The 16,245-nt window shown below is 36.4% G+C and overlaps 2 protein-coding genes across 4 annotated transcripts; one reads left to right on the top strand and one right to left on the bottom strand.

Moving 5' to 3' along the window:
* The first annotated feature begins 1,179 nt into the window (after positions 1-1,179).
* ints4 (integrator complex subunit 4) lies at positions 1,180-13,806 on the top strand. Of its 2 annotated transcripts, none has more exons than XM_039663736.2 (23): positions 1,180-1,337; positions 2,126-2,323; positions 2,512-2,629; positions 3,234-3,340; positions 3,495-3,698; positions 3,788-3,838; positions 5,180-5,268; positions 6,579-6,699; positions 6,790-6,861; positions 6,948-7,122; positions 7,205-7,410; positions 8,399-8,541; positions 8,622-8,737; positions 9,058-9,191; positions 9,821-9,981; positions 10,073-10,166; positions 10,553-10,633; positions 10,723-10,853; positions 10,936-10,995; positions 11,481-11,640; positions 11,728-11,871; positions 12,208-12,328; positions 13,530-13,806. In XM_039663736.2, the coding sequence occupies exons 1-23, from the start codon at positions 1,284-1,286 to the stop codon at positions 13,715-13,717; spliced, it is 2,928 nt and encodes a 975-aa protein (XP_039519670.2). In that variant the 5' UTR covers positions 1,180-1,283; the 3' UTR covers positions 13,718-13,806. The 2 variants fall into 2 exon arrangements, with proteins under 2 accessions (XP_039519670.2, XP_039519671.2); XM_039663737.2 differs by having other exon boundaries at positions 1,184-1,337; positions 2,129-2,323.
* aamdc (adipogenesis associated, Mth938 domain containing) lies at positions 13,754-15,809 on the bottom strand. Of its 2 annotated transcripts, none has more exons than XM_039663741.2 (4): positions 15,652-15,809; positions 15,033-15,175; positions 14,227-14,322; positions 13,754-14,136 (listed from the first exon to the last, which is right to left on the bottom strand). In XM_039663741.2, exons 2-4 carry the CDS (start codon positions 15,162-15,164, stop codon positions 13,996-13,998), a joined length of 369 nt encoding a protein of 122 aa, XP_039519675.1. In that variant the 5' UTR covers positions 15,165-15,175; positions 15,652-15,809; the 3' UTR covers positions 13,754-13,995. The 2 variants fall into 2 exon arrangements, with proteins under 2 accessions (XP_039519675.1, XP_039519676.1); XM_039663742.2 differs by having other exon boundaries at positions 15,629-15,808.
* Positions 15,810-16,245: the final 436 nt, after the last annotated feature.

Raw genomic sequence — 16,245 nt, 5'->3', positions numbered from 1 at the left:
AAGAGAAAATACTCAGCAATGGTGTTGACTTGCACCTTGACTTTCATCTTGTTGGATTTGCACATGGCTTGTCTTAAAGCATATTAAAACACATATTAGAAAAACATTAGAGTTGTGCAGCTTGAGACAGATAGTGACACTGACATATTTTAAGGTATACCTGTACAAATTTCCTTTAGTTAAAAACAGCTCAAATATGAGTTTTAGTCTAGGCCTTTAAAGTTTTAAAGGAATATTCTGGTTATTGATCAAGCTATTTTTTTATCAGCAGCATTTATGGTATGCTGTGGAACAGCATGATTCAAACAAGATTCAAACAGAATGTTATTTTGACTAAAGTGTATGTGTGCAGAAATGCACTTAAAATAGAAGTCTTTGGGTAAAACATGCAATTCATGCTGTTTATTTTAAGTCTTAAGTGCAAGTGTTTGCCACATCTGTGAACTGTGCCATAACTTTTAACATTTACCTTTTTACATATACCTTTTTAATAATCAGCTCATGCATTCCCAATGCATACTTTTAAGAGTACAATATTTAGTCCACAAAAGGTCCACTTGTCTTCGTATAGCGCTACAGTATGTATGCATAAAATGTCTGTCTTAACTACTGTATTTGTCTAAAATGTGCTCCATTTTTTCACTGCTAAGACTCTTGTGGATCATTGTGGATCATTAAAAAAGTGCAAAAAATGACTGTTGTCTTATTACTTCATATGTAAAAAGTCACGAAAGAAAAGCAGAATGATTTCAACAAGACCTTAATGGGTTCATGTTCATGGTGCCACTGCCACCCTTTTAACTTTTAAATTTGTACAATAGAGCTGTTTTAGTTCAAAATGTTTGAAAATAAATGCAATTACTCAAAATGTGTTCTTTTGACTTATAATTGTCTAATATTTACAGATTTCTATGCTATCTAGTTCATTATTCTCTGTTGTTATTATAGCCTCTTATGTTATGTTATACTTTTAAAAAACAGACGGGCCTAGGCCTATTTGAATCTGAAATTAGTCTCTATATGACGTTTTAATAAATGATCAAGAAAAAAATAAATAAGTACATTTTACTTCGTTAAAAATCAGAATATGTCTAATATGATGGCATTAAATAATGTATTATGCATGATGAGGCATTGAATACATTCAAGGCCATCGATACCTGAACTGTCCTAGTGTGATTTTTGAAGACTTCCGTCCATGTGGCGTCGCTGTTTCACCGCAAGGTTCTGACGCCACTGAACAGCGCGTGCGCGAAGAAGTGCAGGAGCGGATAAACACAGCTATGGCAGCTCATCTGAAAAAACGAGTTTATGAGGAATTCTCTAAAGTTTCTCAGGTGAACATGTAAATCATATATATTGATCATACACTATCATGAAATATGTGTTGGTTACAGAATATAATTAACGTTATATACTAAAGATATTAGAATAAATGCAAAGCACACGTAGCCTTTAGCATTAGTGGGTATTCATTATTATAATGACAACGGCATTTATTCATGTTATTTGGGTGTGATTGTTTTATACAAATGTCAGCTGGAACACTTTTATACTTTTTATATGCACATATCTTTTTCTCGTCCCACTGTAACTTCCCACTCAACATTTTCCTGTCAATCTTTATCTTAATATTTGTCTTGTGTGTAATTGGTGTTGATGCCGCATATAATAAATAAATAACAGAATGAATGTGCAAATCCTCCATGCGGTTATGAGAATACCAGGACTGAGATATTAAACTAAAATAGCAAGTTATATAATTATTTTTCTCAGTTTTATATCAGGGCTTTTTTAAATGAGTTAGGTGACACTTGACAACAAGGTTTCAATTGTTTACTGGATCAACTGACATTAACTATCTATGAGCAATACATATGTTACTGGATTTGTTAATCTGTGTTCATGTTAGTTAATAGAAATACAGCTGTTCATGTTTCTACAGAGTGCATCAATTAATGTTAACTTTTGATTTTGAATGTTGAAAATGTTGAAATTAACAAAGTTAATGTTAACTAATGGAGCTAACTAATTTTATCTAATGAAACCTTATTGTATAGCCTATGTGTTATGTGTTACCACGAATGAGATTATGTTTTATCTCGTCGTTGTCGTCTCTTTGCAGCAGGTGTCTTTAGAGGAGGTTCCTACGAAGAAACTTCGACTGACCAAACCCAGTAAATCCGCCGCTCTTCACATTGACCTGTGTAAAGCCAGCAGCCCCACAGACGCTCTGCAGTACCTTCTGAGTTTTGCACGAAAACCCGTGGAGGCCGAGAGTGTGGAGGGGGTCGTGCGCATTCTGCTCGAGCATTATTACAAGGTGTCCGAAACGGAAGCTTCATGAAATATCCTAATACACATTCCTTGATACTGACATAAAACATTTTCCTCTCTCGCTTTAAAAAAAGATGCACTTGCACATTTCAGTTTATGTGTTTGGAATAAAAAGTAAGCTTATTTATTAATTAACTGTGTCTTTATATGTATATGCGGTGATGTGGTCTACAGGAGTCCGATAATTCTGTCAGGCTGAAGATCGCATCTCTGCTGGGTTTATTATCAAAAACGCAGGGCTTCACTCCAGACTGCATAGTAGACGATGCTGTTAACATTCTCAACAATGAAAGTAAGTATAAAATCATGAGGCTCAGTTAAAAAAATTATTTGACACTAATATAAATGTCTGAATGAGTTGCACCCTGTACATTGTCATATAAATAAATATAAGGATTGCTGGGCAGAGCTAGTATTGTTAACTAAAACTAAATATTAAAGCTAAATAAAGAAATAAAGCTAAAATAAAAAATAAATATTAGTTAAAAAAAACTGAATTAGAACAAAAATTTGTAATGTTGTATTGATGATAAACTGAAATAATTTGATGAATAAAATGATTAACTGAAAATATTTCAAACTAAAACTGAAATTAAATTAAAAGTTAAAACTATATATATATATATATATATATAGTTTTCATGATTGTTTTAGTTTGTATATATATATATATATATATATTCTAGTTAAAGCAGCTATTTCTGACACATATAAAATGCATTATTAAAAATAATCAAATATATCATGTTTTGTTGTGTTTGATTAGGCCAACAGAGAGAAAAAAATCCCTTACATTTAAATCCTGAATATAATGCAATGTGGTGTGAATATAATTTTCTAGTCAGCATAGATTGTGTGGAAATGGGATTTTTCTAATAATTTCATCTGTGTTTTAGAGTCTCATCAGGTTCTGGCGCAGCTGCTGGATACGCTACTGATCATCGGTACTCAACTCCCAGATAAAACCGCTGTCATTCAGAGACTTATAGATGTGGCCTGCAAGGTGACTGCAATACCTAAGATTTCATACTTTCTTATAATACTGCAGTCATACTTTTTGGCACTATCAATAATTCATACTGATATCACTAGCTTTTATATGATTCTGAATTATTATTATTTTTAATATTTTATGTTCGTGCCATATTTTTCCTCAGCATCTCTCAAGCACTTATTTTGGGGTGAGGAATAAGTGTCTCCAGCTCTTAGGCTGCCTGGGGACGGTTGATATGCCTCTCAGTAAAGAGACTGATGTGGGACCTGGAGCACAAATGTCACCCTTACGGGATGTACAGAGTTTGATCAGCGACTATTTTCAGGACCAGGACCCTCGAGTCCGCACCGCTGCCATCAAAGCCATGGTACATGAGCTCTATAGAAAAATGTGGTGTTAAAACAGCATTTATTCCCACTTTCTTTAAATGACTTGTGTTTTTCTTTCTCTCATCAGCTGCAGCTACATGAAAGAGAGATGAAAATTCAACAGATTATTTATAACCAGGTAAAGACTAACAATGATCTGACACTACCATTTAAAGGAGTAGTTCACTTTTTAAAAAAACTTTTGCTGATAATTTACGCACCCCCATGTCATGCAAGATGTCCATGTCATTCTTTCTTCAGTCGAAAAAAAGAAATTAAGGTTTTTGATGAAAATATTCTAGGATTTTTCTCCATATAATGGACTTCAATGGGAACCAAACGGTTCAAGGTCCAAAAGACACTTTCAGTGCAAACTGCAAACTGTTCAAAGGGCTTTAAACGATTCCGGACGATGAATAAGGGTCTTATCAAGCGAAACGATCGCTCATTTAAAAAAAAAAAAAAAGTTTAAGTTTTATAAGCTCAAATGGTCGCCTTGCTCTGTTCTGTGATGCGCGTTCGTGACTCTCCTGTTCGAACTCATTTATCAAAATGAACAAATCTATTTTTCGTGTCATTTGGTTCATTCAAAGAAAGATTTGTTCATTTTGATGAACGAGTTCAAATAGGAGAGTCACGAACGCGCATCACACCCTAACCCTAACAGAGCTAGGTGACTATTTGAGCTTATACAACTTTAAATGAGCAATTGTTTCGCTTGATAAGACCCTTATTCATCGTCTGGAATTGTTTAAAGCCCTTTGAGCAGTTTGCACTGAAACTGTCTTTTGGGAAAAAATCCTGGAATGTTTTCATCAAAAACCTTAATTTCTTTTCGACTGAAGAAAGAAAGATATTGATATCTTGGATGACATGGGGGTGAGTAAATTATCAGCAAAAGTTTTTTGAAAAGTGAACTAATCCTTTAAGTTTAGAGATGGTAAGATTTTTGGTGTTTCTGAAATAATTATCTAATGCTCACCAAGGCTGCATTTATTTGATCAAAAAATACAGTAAGACTTGTTGTTATCATTTAAAATAAGAATTTTCTATTAAATATAGTGTATTCCTGTGATGCAAAGCTGAATTTCCTGCATCATTACTACAGTCTTCAGTGTCAAATGATTCTTCAAAAATTCTAATTATAAATCTAAAATGCTGATTTGCTGCTCAAGAAATGTATTATTTTCATTGCTGAAAACAGTTATTCGGCTCTATATCTTTATGGAAAGCTTGACACATTTTTTCCCTGGATTCTCTATTAATAGAAAGTTCAAAAGAAGAGCATTTAATTGAAATTAAAATGTTTTGTAACATGCTGAATAAAAGTATTCATTTCTTTAAAAAAAAAAAAACCCCAAACCTTTGGGGTCTGACCCCAAACCTTTGAACTATTTTTTAAATCTTTCGTTCTACAGAGCATGAGGTTACAAAAGTAATCTCCAGTAACTAACTTGTGAATGTCTCATTTCTCGGACAGGCCTGTAAGCTCTTGAGTGACGATTATGAGCAGGTTCGTTCAGCAGCGGTACAGATGGTTTGGGTTCTGAGCCAGCTTTATCCTGAGAGGTACAGTGTCCGTTTTTACGAGCTTTTCTGTGTTTTGGATGCCGTTATATGTGTTTACTTTTCTGTCATATTGTTTATTTAAAGCGGCAGTCCATAACTTTAGGTACTCTAGCGGTTAATAAACAGAACTGCATGCGTCTTGAGGATGAACGTTGTAGCCGGAGCCACTTCACTCCGTTTATGTCAAGTCACACAGGTACTGGGCTACTCCGCAGCGGTTTAAAGTAGTCCCAATTAGAGCCAGACCGATATATCGGCAGGCCGATATTAGGCATTTTCTAAAATATCGGTATCGGCAGTTATAATGGCCGATAAATGAATATTTCAAAATTAAAATAAAAACGGATTTAACACGCTTTAACCATGTCATGAGTGTTGGAGTTGTATAGTTTGTCCACCAGAGGGCACTCTACACCGTCCCCTTTGGCAACACTTGTGCATAATGTGCCACACATCCTACAACCTGGTGATCTCAGACTCTCAGAGTCAGGCAGAGAGAACCAGTTATGCATTATCATATTATTTTAGTTAAAACTCATAATTAACTACAAATAACTAATGTTAGGGAAATCTGATAATATTTTGTTGCGCGTTTCTGAAAAAAATAATAATAATAATATCGTCCGATATATCGGAATATCGGATTTTAAAACCAACAAATATTTGTATCGGTATCGGCCTTCAAAATCCTTTATCGGTCAGGCTCTAGTCCCAATATAAACACTTATTATAGGTGCACTGGAGTGATTCAGGAGAGCATAAATGGATCCATAATATACTTGCTCATTATATAATTATTTTACATTTTTAGCACAAAACTTACGGACTGCAGCTTTAAGCATGCACTTTTTAATTATATATTTTTTTATTTATCCAAAAAGTATAGGGAGATGCGAACATTGCAAAATGTGTTACTTAATCACATGACATAATACATATTTCCACTTAAATGGACATATTTTTTATTATTTGTCTTACACATTTCCTTTAAAAACAACCCAAGCTAAACTAACAAACAAACCAGCAACCGAAAACATTATATTCCCAACATTCAGAAGATTCCCCAAGCCTAATAGTATTTGTTGTATGTAGGGTTATATCATACTACATATCCAAACTCTTCATTCTAGTGTAAAAATTAATAATCTTAAATGTAGATGATTTTCTCCATCACAAATTATAATGTGGTATGTCCATCCAGTCTTTAACTGTAAGTAATGCTGACAGCAGCCATCACTTTAATTTATCATTTCAATTGAAGAAATTAAATGGATTTGAACACTGATCTGATCTGTCTTCTGCATTAACAGTATTGTTCCCATCCCCTCCTCCAATGAGGAGATCCGACTGGTGGACGACTCCTTCGGGAAGATCTGTCACATGGTCAGTGATGGCTCATGGGTAGTCAGAGTGCAAGCTGCAAAACTGCTGGTGAGTTATGAGTGTGTTTATAGCATATCCGCACAGCCACATGATTAATTATCACTTTTCCATCGAACTGTTCCACTCTCTCTCTCTCAGGGCTCAATGCACCAAGTCAGCCCTCATTTTCTGGAGCAGACTTTGGACAAGAAGCTGATGTCAGATCTCAGGGTATTTGCACAACAAATGACAGGAAAATATGCAAGAAACAGACATTAAAGGAATATTTAAAAGATGGTGTTCTCATTGTATTTCAGAGGAAACGCACTGCTCATGAGCGAGCAAAAGAGCTGTACGCTTCTGGAGAGTTCTCGTCTGGACGGCGATGGGCCGACGACGCTCCCAAAGAGAAAGTCGACACTACCGGCGTAAACCTCATCGACTCTGGAGCCTGTGGGGCGTTTGTTCACGGCCTGGAAGACGAGATGTACGGTATGTATTTCAAAACACAGCCATTTAGCGCTTAAGATTTGTACCAGAGGCTGTTTTATTAATTTGGCATCGTTTTTCACAGAGGTGCGTATCGCTGCTGTGGAGGCGCTCTGTTCCCTCGCCCAGTCGTCATCCAGCTTTGCTGAAAAATGTCTTGACTTCCTGGTGGACATGTTTAATGATGAAATCGAGGAGGTGCGGCTTCAGTCCATCCATGTGTTACGGCAGATCTCGACTCACATCACCCTCAGAGAAGACCAGCTGGATACTGTCCTCGCAGTACTGGAGGTGCTTAAAAAATCAAGAAAAATCAGATAATTTTATTCATTAAATAAATATATGCACTGCATGTTTCAGGAGTGAAGCGCTGCACTGTGTTTCACTGTTGTCAATGTTTCGGAGTGGCTCAGCTCGTAGAAAAATGAGTTTAGGTCGCTTATTACCATACGTGCATTTAAGAATGCAACATGTAATGAGCAGCAATTGTTTAATTTTATTTTTATTTTACATTGAAATATCATAATAGTAATGTTTCTTATTTTGTTTATTGTTTTTATTTAATAATAATAATATAAATAACAATAATTTATAATTTTATTTTATTGTCATATTTGAATGTAATCACACTTTTGGCCTATGTGCAGCCCTACAAACAGCAATAACACAACAAACTTTTTCACACTTTTTCGTTTTGATCAGAAAAAGTCACTGTTAAATTTTCCCGCAAAAAGTGCAGCCCTAATAGAGTGCGGAAGTGATGACGTCACTTTGTAGGACAACTCGGAAGCTAGCGGCGCATGGGTTCCCTTGATCGAAAAGCTATGCATTTTCCCCATAGACTTTTGGAAAATCGCAAAAAATAAGATATGTGTTTAACAAAGAGTTGTGACCCTTACACATTTTGTCTATCAAGATCTCCACAATTTATACATTTTGAAGCCTATATAAAGTTTTTTTTTAAAAACACAAGCAGACACAATAAAGTTTAAAAAACCACAAGCAGGTTATAACTGTTCTGTGTCATAGATCGAAATGTGAAAATATTTAGAGGCTTTGTTCACCACAGACCTTATTTAACAAAATAAGGCGATTTAACAAATAAGGCAATTTAACAAATAAGGCAATTTAACAAAAACCCATTCAAAAATCCCATAGACTTTAGAGCGAGGGAACCGGTAGTGCTAAAATGCTAACTTACTTCAGCGTTTTGGCCTACAGAGTGATGTCGTAACTTCGGCACTTTATATCATGTAAATTAACTGACCATTGGTTGCAGGACTCATCGCGGGACATTCGCGAGGCCCTGCATGAGTTGCTGTGTTACACTAACGTGTCCACTAAAGAGTGCATCCAGCTGGCCCTCCTGGAACTCCTGAAGAACCTCACCAAGTACCCAACCGACCGCAACTCAGTCTGGAAGTAAGTTTGTTCATGTCTGTTCCTCACTGGCATTTGGTCCCATTCTCTGACTTCTTTATTTCTTTCCTCCTTTAATCCAGATGTTTGAAGTTTCTCGGTGCTCGACACCCAACCCTAGTGCTGCCGATTGTCCCTGAGCTGCTGAGCACACATCCGTATTTCGACACTCCAGAACCAGACATGGACGACCCTGCTTGTATCCTGCACATCTGACGTGACAACGTCAATCCATATCACTATTTACCTATGTATTTACATTTAGACTTTGGTTTTGTCAACAGTGTCTTAAAAGTGATGAATAATACAACATATGTAATTTGAATTGAATCCTAAAACATAGAAATGAATGTGAATCTGAGTATTAAGGCTTAAACGCATTTCCAGACTTTGTTTTTGTTTTTATTTGCCGTTCACATGGTCAAACAGGTCAAATAATTGAACTGAGCTGGATAATTTCTGCTGCCTGTTCGTTCAGAGATGTTTCTGTTCAAATTTTCCTAAACTGGGTTTGTTCAGACATTGCTGTTTTAGTTCTGGTCTTCAACGCCGCCCAGACCTGTCCCACCATGCCAGCGCTGTTCTCAGATCACACGTTTCGGCACTACGCCTACCTGCGTGACAGCTTGTCCCACCTGGTACCGCACCTCCGAGTGAGAAACCTGCCTGCAGCCTTTCGTTTTATTTAAATATAATATACGCTACTGTATACGGGTCAGTAAGTTTTTAATATATATATATTTATTCTGCAAAGATGCATTAAATTGATCAAAAGCAACAGTGAACAAATTAATTGTGCAGAATATTTCTGTTTGCAATAAATGCTGTTCTGTTGATCTTTCCATCAAGGAATCCTAAAAAAACTGAAGCAGCACAACTGTTTTCAACACTGATAATAATAATAAACGTTTCTTGAGCAGCAAATCCGCAAATTAGTATGGTTTTGTTACGGTATTGAGATTTGACACTGAAGAGTGGAGTAATGATGTTGAAAATTCAGCTTTACCATCACAGGAATAAATTGCATTTTAAAATATATTCAAATACAAAACAGTTATTTTAAATTTTAATAATATTTTACAATATTACTGTATTTTTTATCAAATAAATGCTTTAAAAAAAAGCTTAAAAAACTTACCGACCCCAAACTTTTGTGTATGCAATTTTAGTGCTGTAATAAAAGCGTATTCAAACTCTTTAAATACTGTTTCATCAATGTGTGATTCATCATTCATTTCTTTTTTTTAACTTCCATATCTTTGGTGTATGTTTTCTCTCTCAGTTGCCAGGCAGAAAGCAGACTGCTAGTCTGGAGGCGTCTGGTGTGGGTTCAGGCAGTCTGGTTTCGGCACAGAACTTCCTTCAGGACAGTCTCATTCGGGTCAGCGCCCTTCAGAACCTGGAAACACCTGGTGCTCAGGATCTGCTGGAGTTTACCATCAGGTTAAAACCTTTAATAAGCTACACCTACATTATTTCGAAGGGTCTCTCTTCATAAGCTGTTTGTTAAGATGATTTTTAATTTCACATGCAGAGATCTGCAGAGGTTGGGGGAGCTGCAGACTGAGTTGGCCGGTTCTGCAGATTTCTGTGCCACTTATTTGCGCTGCCAACTCCTGCTTACCAAGGTGAATACAAATATATTGCACTAATACTTTTATTCAACAAGGCTGCATTGAATTGATCAGAAGTGACTGTAAAACCTTTATAACTAAGAATTCTTTTTCAAATAAATGCTGTTCTTCTGAACCTTTGGTTCATCAAAGAATCCTGAAAAAAATGTATCATAGTTTCCACAAAAATATGAAGCAGCACAGATGATTTCAACATTGTTGCTTGAGCATCAAATCAGCATATTAGAATGATTCATATTAGAGTTTTTTTGATCAAACTTTGACCAGATTTTTTATTTACATTAGTTTTCAGCGTTGATGAGCATTAAAGACTTTAAAACTAACCCCAAACTTTTGTACTATTCAACTGTATTGTATTTTTTTTTTTCTTTCAACCCCAGGCACTTCAGGAGAAGTTATGGACCATGGCTGTTCCTCTCTGTCTTAAACAGAACGCCAAAGTTTCAACAGCCGCTCGACAGGTACATCCTACCTTAGTTCATTTAATCCACAGCCGTCCCGCCTTTTGACTACTGATGTATCATTGTTGTCATTTTATGATATGTGACAGATCCTGGATGAGACCTATAAGCTGGAGTTCTTGTACAGTGGTCTGGAGACGCAGCAGATTGCAACAATTCACAACGTGCGACTGCAGGCGAAAGCGTTACAGCTCATCCTGACAGCACGATCCAAACGAGGGTCAGCACTTACTAATAAACTTTCTAAAGCAATAAAATCTCAAAGATTTGAAACTGATGATCTTTACTTTTCTGAATAACAGGGTCGATCGTGTTCTTGGCATTTGTGAGAAGTTCCTGCAGGATGTGGAGTCGTTTCAAAGGTAAAAAACACTTCATGTTAAAGGGATAGTTCACCCAAAAATGAAAATTCCGTCATCATTTACTCACCCTCAAGTTGTTGGGTGAGTAAATGATGACAGAATTTTCATTTTTGAGTGAACTATCCCTTTAAAGCAAGCAAACACTTCTACGACTGTTCGCCGTAGACAGATTTCCAGGGTCTGTGACAAACCCGCGTATCACGGATTCTGCGATATATTCAAACCTGTTTCATATTATTGCCATGTGGTCCTGTAGTGTGTGCAATTCAACGACTAGCTGGAACTAATCCAGCCAATCGAACGTGCAGATGGTATAAACGGAGAAATCTCGTAATCGTTTGCATGAATTTCTGGCGTGAATTTATGTGAACGTTTTTTCGCTGTTGGTCAGGACGGCCTCTTGACCAAATGCACCTCATCAGTGTTCTTAATCTATACATGGATGTGTGAAGAATCTCTGAAAATACTTGTCTTTCCATTCTCAGGCTCTTCATGACAGAGTTGCCCCATTTCCAGGACAGTTTTGTTGAGAAACTCCTGGAGTTGATGCCCAGGCTGACGGCCTGCAAACCTCATGATCTGGTTAAAATCTTTCAGACCACACTGCGGCAAAGCAGATTCATTCATCTCAAACTACCTGAGCAGGTGCGCAGATTCAAGATACACAAAACAGCTTGTTTGTTCCCAAACGTGTGTTATCCCTTTTTTTTCTGTTTATTTTGGTTTGTTTAGATCCACAGGGCGTCAGCAACAATTATCGAGCCGACAGGAGAATCAGACAACGCTTTGAGATTCACCTCTGGTCTGGTGGTGGCGTTAGATATAGATGCTACTCTTGAACATGTACAAGACCCACAAACAACAGTCAAAGTGCAGGTTAGATGCTTCAACCTCATTTCTTTTCAGTTGAATCACATATAAGCAAAGAAAAACTGACTCTATTTTCATAAAAAAAGGAAAGGACCTCACTTTTTCAGCATCTAATCAATTCTCAATGGATGCATATAAATCCCACCCTATGTATTCCTGTTGCTGAAACAGTAGAGCTATCAATGCCAAAGTCATGAGTTTGAACTGATAAAAGTTTTACCTGAATGCATTGCATAAAAGCGTTTGCCCGTTGCATAAATGTCAATACTCTTCCATTGTTTCCGGCATAAAATTACTTTGCTTCAATTTGTGTAAAAAAAAAAAAATTTCGTCCTCCCACAGGTGCTGTATCCAGATGGTCAGTCTCACATAATCCACCCCAAACCTGGAGATTTCAGGACGCCAGGACCTGGACGTGTGCGACTGATCACGCAGGTTTATCTCTCTCATTCTGCCTGGACAGGTTGGTATCTTTTTCTGCTGACAGTAACTGACACATGCACATCAAGACATCATCAAGTATCATTATGCTGAAGCTATTCTTTGTGTTTAGTCCTTGTATAAAATAATCATGCAAACACAAAGACAAATCCTTCTCTGCTGGTAGCGAACAGCATGAACCCTTCACAGTTCCACAGATATAAATAGAACTGCATCTAGTCCAACAAGGCAGCATATTGCTCGAGTTATTTTATATCTGTGAGTGTGACCAGAAGAATACTGAGCGCCGCAGCTGAGGCTGAATGCAGTTCTGCTTTCATAGTGTCTATAGTGGTGAACGGAAATGTTCCCATTTGCCCCAGTAGTAAGATAAAAATCCACAATAGAGTTTCAATGACTTCCAAAAAGTAAAACATTTTTGAGATAGATTAATGTCAAATTTTCAATCACTCTCTCAGCCATTGGTATTAGAAACACTCATGCAGCCACTGAAAATTTTCTTTAGTGTCTAAAAAAGCCTCAACAGTAGTTTTCTTCTGGGAACGAGCACTTCACAATATCTTTTTTTTTAAATAATTCCAGCTAAAGCAATAAGCATAAAACAGGGAAGGCCTGGTTGCGTTGCGTTAATAGCGTGTTGAAACTAGCGGTTATGGCAAGGGACATGACATTTCCCAAACTTGCTCAAAGCAGTTGACCAGTCACAACACACAGGTCCAGCTGACCAATAAGAGTGCATTGCGCTTTTCAGAAGGAAGGGCTTTTTAGGGACCGGAATAATAGACCACACAAATAAAATCAAAACTCTTTTTCTGTAATTTAATAGCAAGGTATCAAAACACAAACTATAGTGTTATAAATGTACATGAAACTATACAAAATTTAAACAAACTTTTTATGATGTTAATAACTGGAAAATAATTCACAATAATACACAACTCATCAGTGCATGTTATTCCAAAGGGCGAAAGTGTTATTTATGACCTTTGTTTTATGCTTAACTAACAAATTGCAGAAAGACATTACAACTAAAATGTTTTGTTATACTGCACTTACAAAAGCACCTTGGATTACCATGTAAATACTGTAGTATTTTAATGTCTGTGTATATATATATATAATACTAGGATCATCTGTTACTATCCCAGTCTTTTTTCATTCACATTGTAAAGTAGAATGTAATCTGAAGTGCATCTCATGTCTGTGTGTGTTTTTACTCTCAGAGCCCTGTCAAATTGAAGTGCGGTTGCTTCTGGCCTACAGCACCAGCAGCTGTAAACTAAATGTCTCTAAACCTGCGTGGAATGAGAGTATAGATGGTCTCCCAACCAGCGAGAGCTCAATTGAGGGCACAATCCACCTCAGCAAACCTGTTAAAGTTTTCATTATGCCAAAACCAGCTCGTCGCTGACCCGTGTGTGTGCGTGAAATTAACACAAAATCAAAATGTTTTCACAATTATGTTTAATATTAAATAAATCATTTTTTTGTTCATTTGTATCACTGGTGTTTGTGATAATGGGGTATTTTCATTAAATAACATTTTCACCAAAAGTAAGGAAAATATTTCCTCCAATAGCCCAGAGAGCAAATTATAAAGCATCTCTTAAGAAAACAATGTTAATTTGAAGTGTAAGGCACTTGATAACACAGCATTAAATGAATTAGCTGGTTGGGTTAATGATGTCATCAGCAGGTGGAGTGGAAGACCCCGCCCACTTTAGCACCCTGTCCCGCCAGAGCGTTATATTCTTTAACAGCCTGCTCGGTCTGGAACACCTTGACGTCGACACCTTGCTTCTTCGCGTAATCTACGGTGGAGGGAGGCACCTGAAACATAAAAGATAAAAAGATTAGCTTTTTTAAGGATTGTAATATTCAGATTATGGACAGTGTTGATCATGGAAATCACAATCCTACCTGTAGAGCTTCACTCATCCCTCTCCCTATGACCAGCGTCTGTACCCCTTTCCTCAGGACCTCTTCCAGATCAGCCGGCTGGACACCGGGATAATGCTGGCAGGACCATAGATGTGCTTAGTTAGACACATCTCTAATAAATAACATTTAAAGCCAACTGGTTGAAATACAAGATAATATGGATATATTGAAGATTTCTGGTCACTACATAGTTCCCATATATCTACTTGTGTTATTTCATAGAATGCAATGAAATATCCTTGAATGAAATGCAAATAGCTTTGGATAAAAGCATCTGCCAAATGCATAAATGTAAATATTATAAAATTACAATGAACACTAAAACAGATTTTACAAAGCATGCATTGCTGTTTTTATGAAAATATAAAATTTCAAGATAATGTAATTCTATTTATAGCAATGTTAATTTTGTGGTGTAATGGATCTGCTACACTGAGTACCGAGACTTGCTACTTTGAATACCTTCACAGACATTGCTGTGAACATATAAGACATGCTGCTGCACATGTGACATACTGTACATGATTTAACTCTGTAGCAGATCTATACAGGTGGAGCTGGGGAGGGTTTCTTAAAGTGCACCGCAGACCGTATTTGAATGTTTGAGCAGCAAGCTCATTGGCCGCTGATGCAACAGCAACCAATCAGCTGTGCTGTGTAGATAACGATATGATGGCTACCAATAATTTCAAGACCTATCAGCCTGCACCACTCAAGAGTTTCATGCCAGAACTATGTAATAAAGATGGGGGTGATTTTACAGTGTGATCTGGTGTTTAACTTACATCTGTGCCGGTTTCACGCCAGTCCCAGGCACGGCTGCCACCAGGCCACACTTTACAGTCTTTATAGGAGGCAGAGCATCCTTTGACCTTCATGTGGCCCCAGGATAAGGAAGCAATCTCTGGAGAAGACATGCTCAGCTTTCCTGTAACAGTGGAAGACAAATCAGATGTATTTATTAGTCTTTTTCTTAACTTTTTACATTGTATTATACTATATTACTATAGTTTAATACCATGTTTGTTTTTTTGTACCATGCTAGTTCCTTATTATTATTCTAGTGCTAGTGTCAATGTAAAATCACTGGTATGGTATATCAATATGTTAATCGTTCAGTATTGCCATCTTTGTACAGGATGCCACTCTAATAAACCCTGACTGTTTTTAAACACTTAATTAACTTACAAAAAAAAACTATTTACAAATGATCAACCTTAATCTACCCAGCTTATAACACTTGAACATGCATGCATGTATGTCATAAAACCTGCTTTCTCTAACGAGTTTTTATTCAGGCAACTAATCATTTTTATTACAAAAACAACTTTATAAATGTACAACTCATGCACTATAAATATTTTTCATTATATAATCTTGCCTCTGCCCGCAACCCAATCTTACTTGTGTTGTGCTTTTCTTCGTGTGACGGTAGGCCACACCTACCATGTACGTTACCGACCAGCGTACGCTTCAGTCCTTTACGCTGATTGGCTGCCGTTCAGTGACGTAATAAAAGCTGGAGTCAGTCTGTCAACGGCATGGTCCACATCCTCTCAGCAGCTTCAGAATATTACTATTCAAAATTAATATATTAATTGGATAATATAGTAAATAATTTTATTTAAAGGAATAAATAAAATATTTTTTAAAAATAAAAAAATATATATTATTAATTATTATTATTATTATTTAATTATTCATATTCATATATAATATAAAATATTTTAATAAACACAAGCACGACCATTTATGATAGAGAAGTGTCAGTGAAACAAGACATGTTAAAGCAGCACTTATTATGAATATATACGATTTTCTGTTCTAATTATTTTTTTCATTTACATTTAAATATTAACTTTACTAATTTATTTAACTATTCATTCTGGTCATGAATAAACACAAACACGACACTCTTTCTATTAGCATAGTGTACGTGGAAAAAAAAAAGTGTGGCGTCATCTTCATCACAATAACAATAACAATAACACTTTATAT

This window comes from Pimephales promelas, chromosome 10, assembly GCF_988280905.1.
Source record: "Pimephales promelas chromosome 10, fPimPro1.hap1.1, whole genome shotgun sequence".
Lineage (NCBI taxonomy): Eukaryota > Metazoa > Chordata > Actinopteri > Cypriniformes > Leuciscidae > Pimephales > Pimephales promelas.
This window is presented reverse-complemented; position numbering and strand designations above follow the sequence as displayed.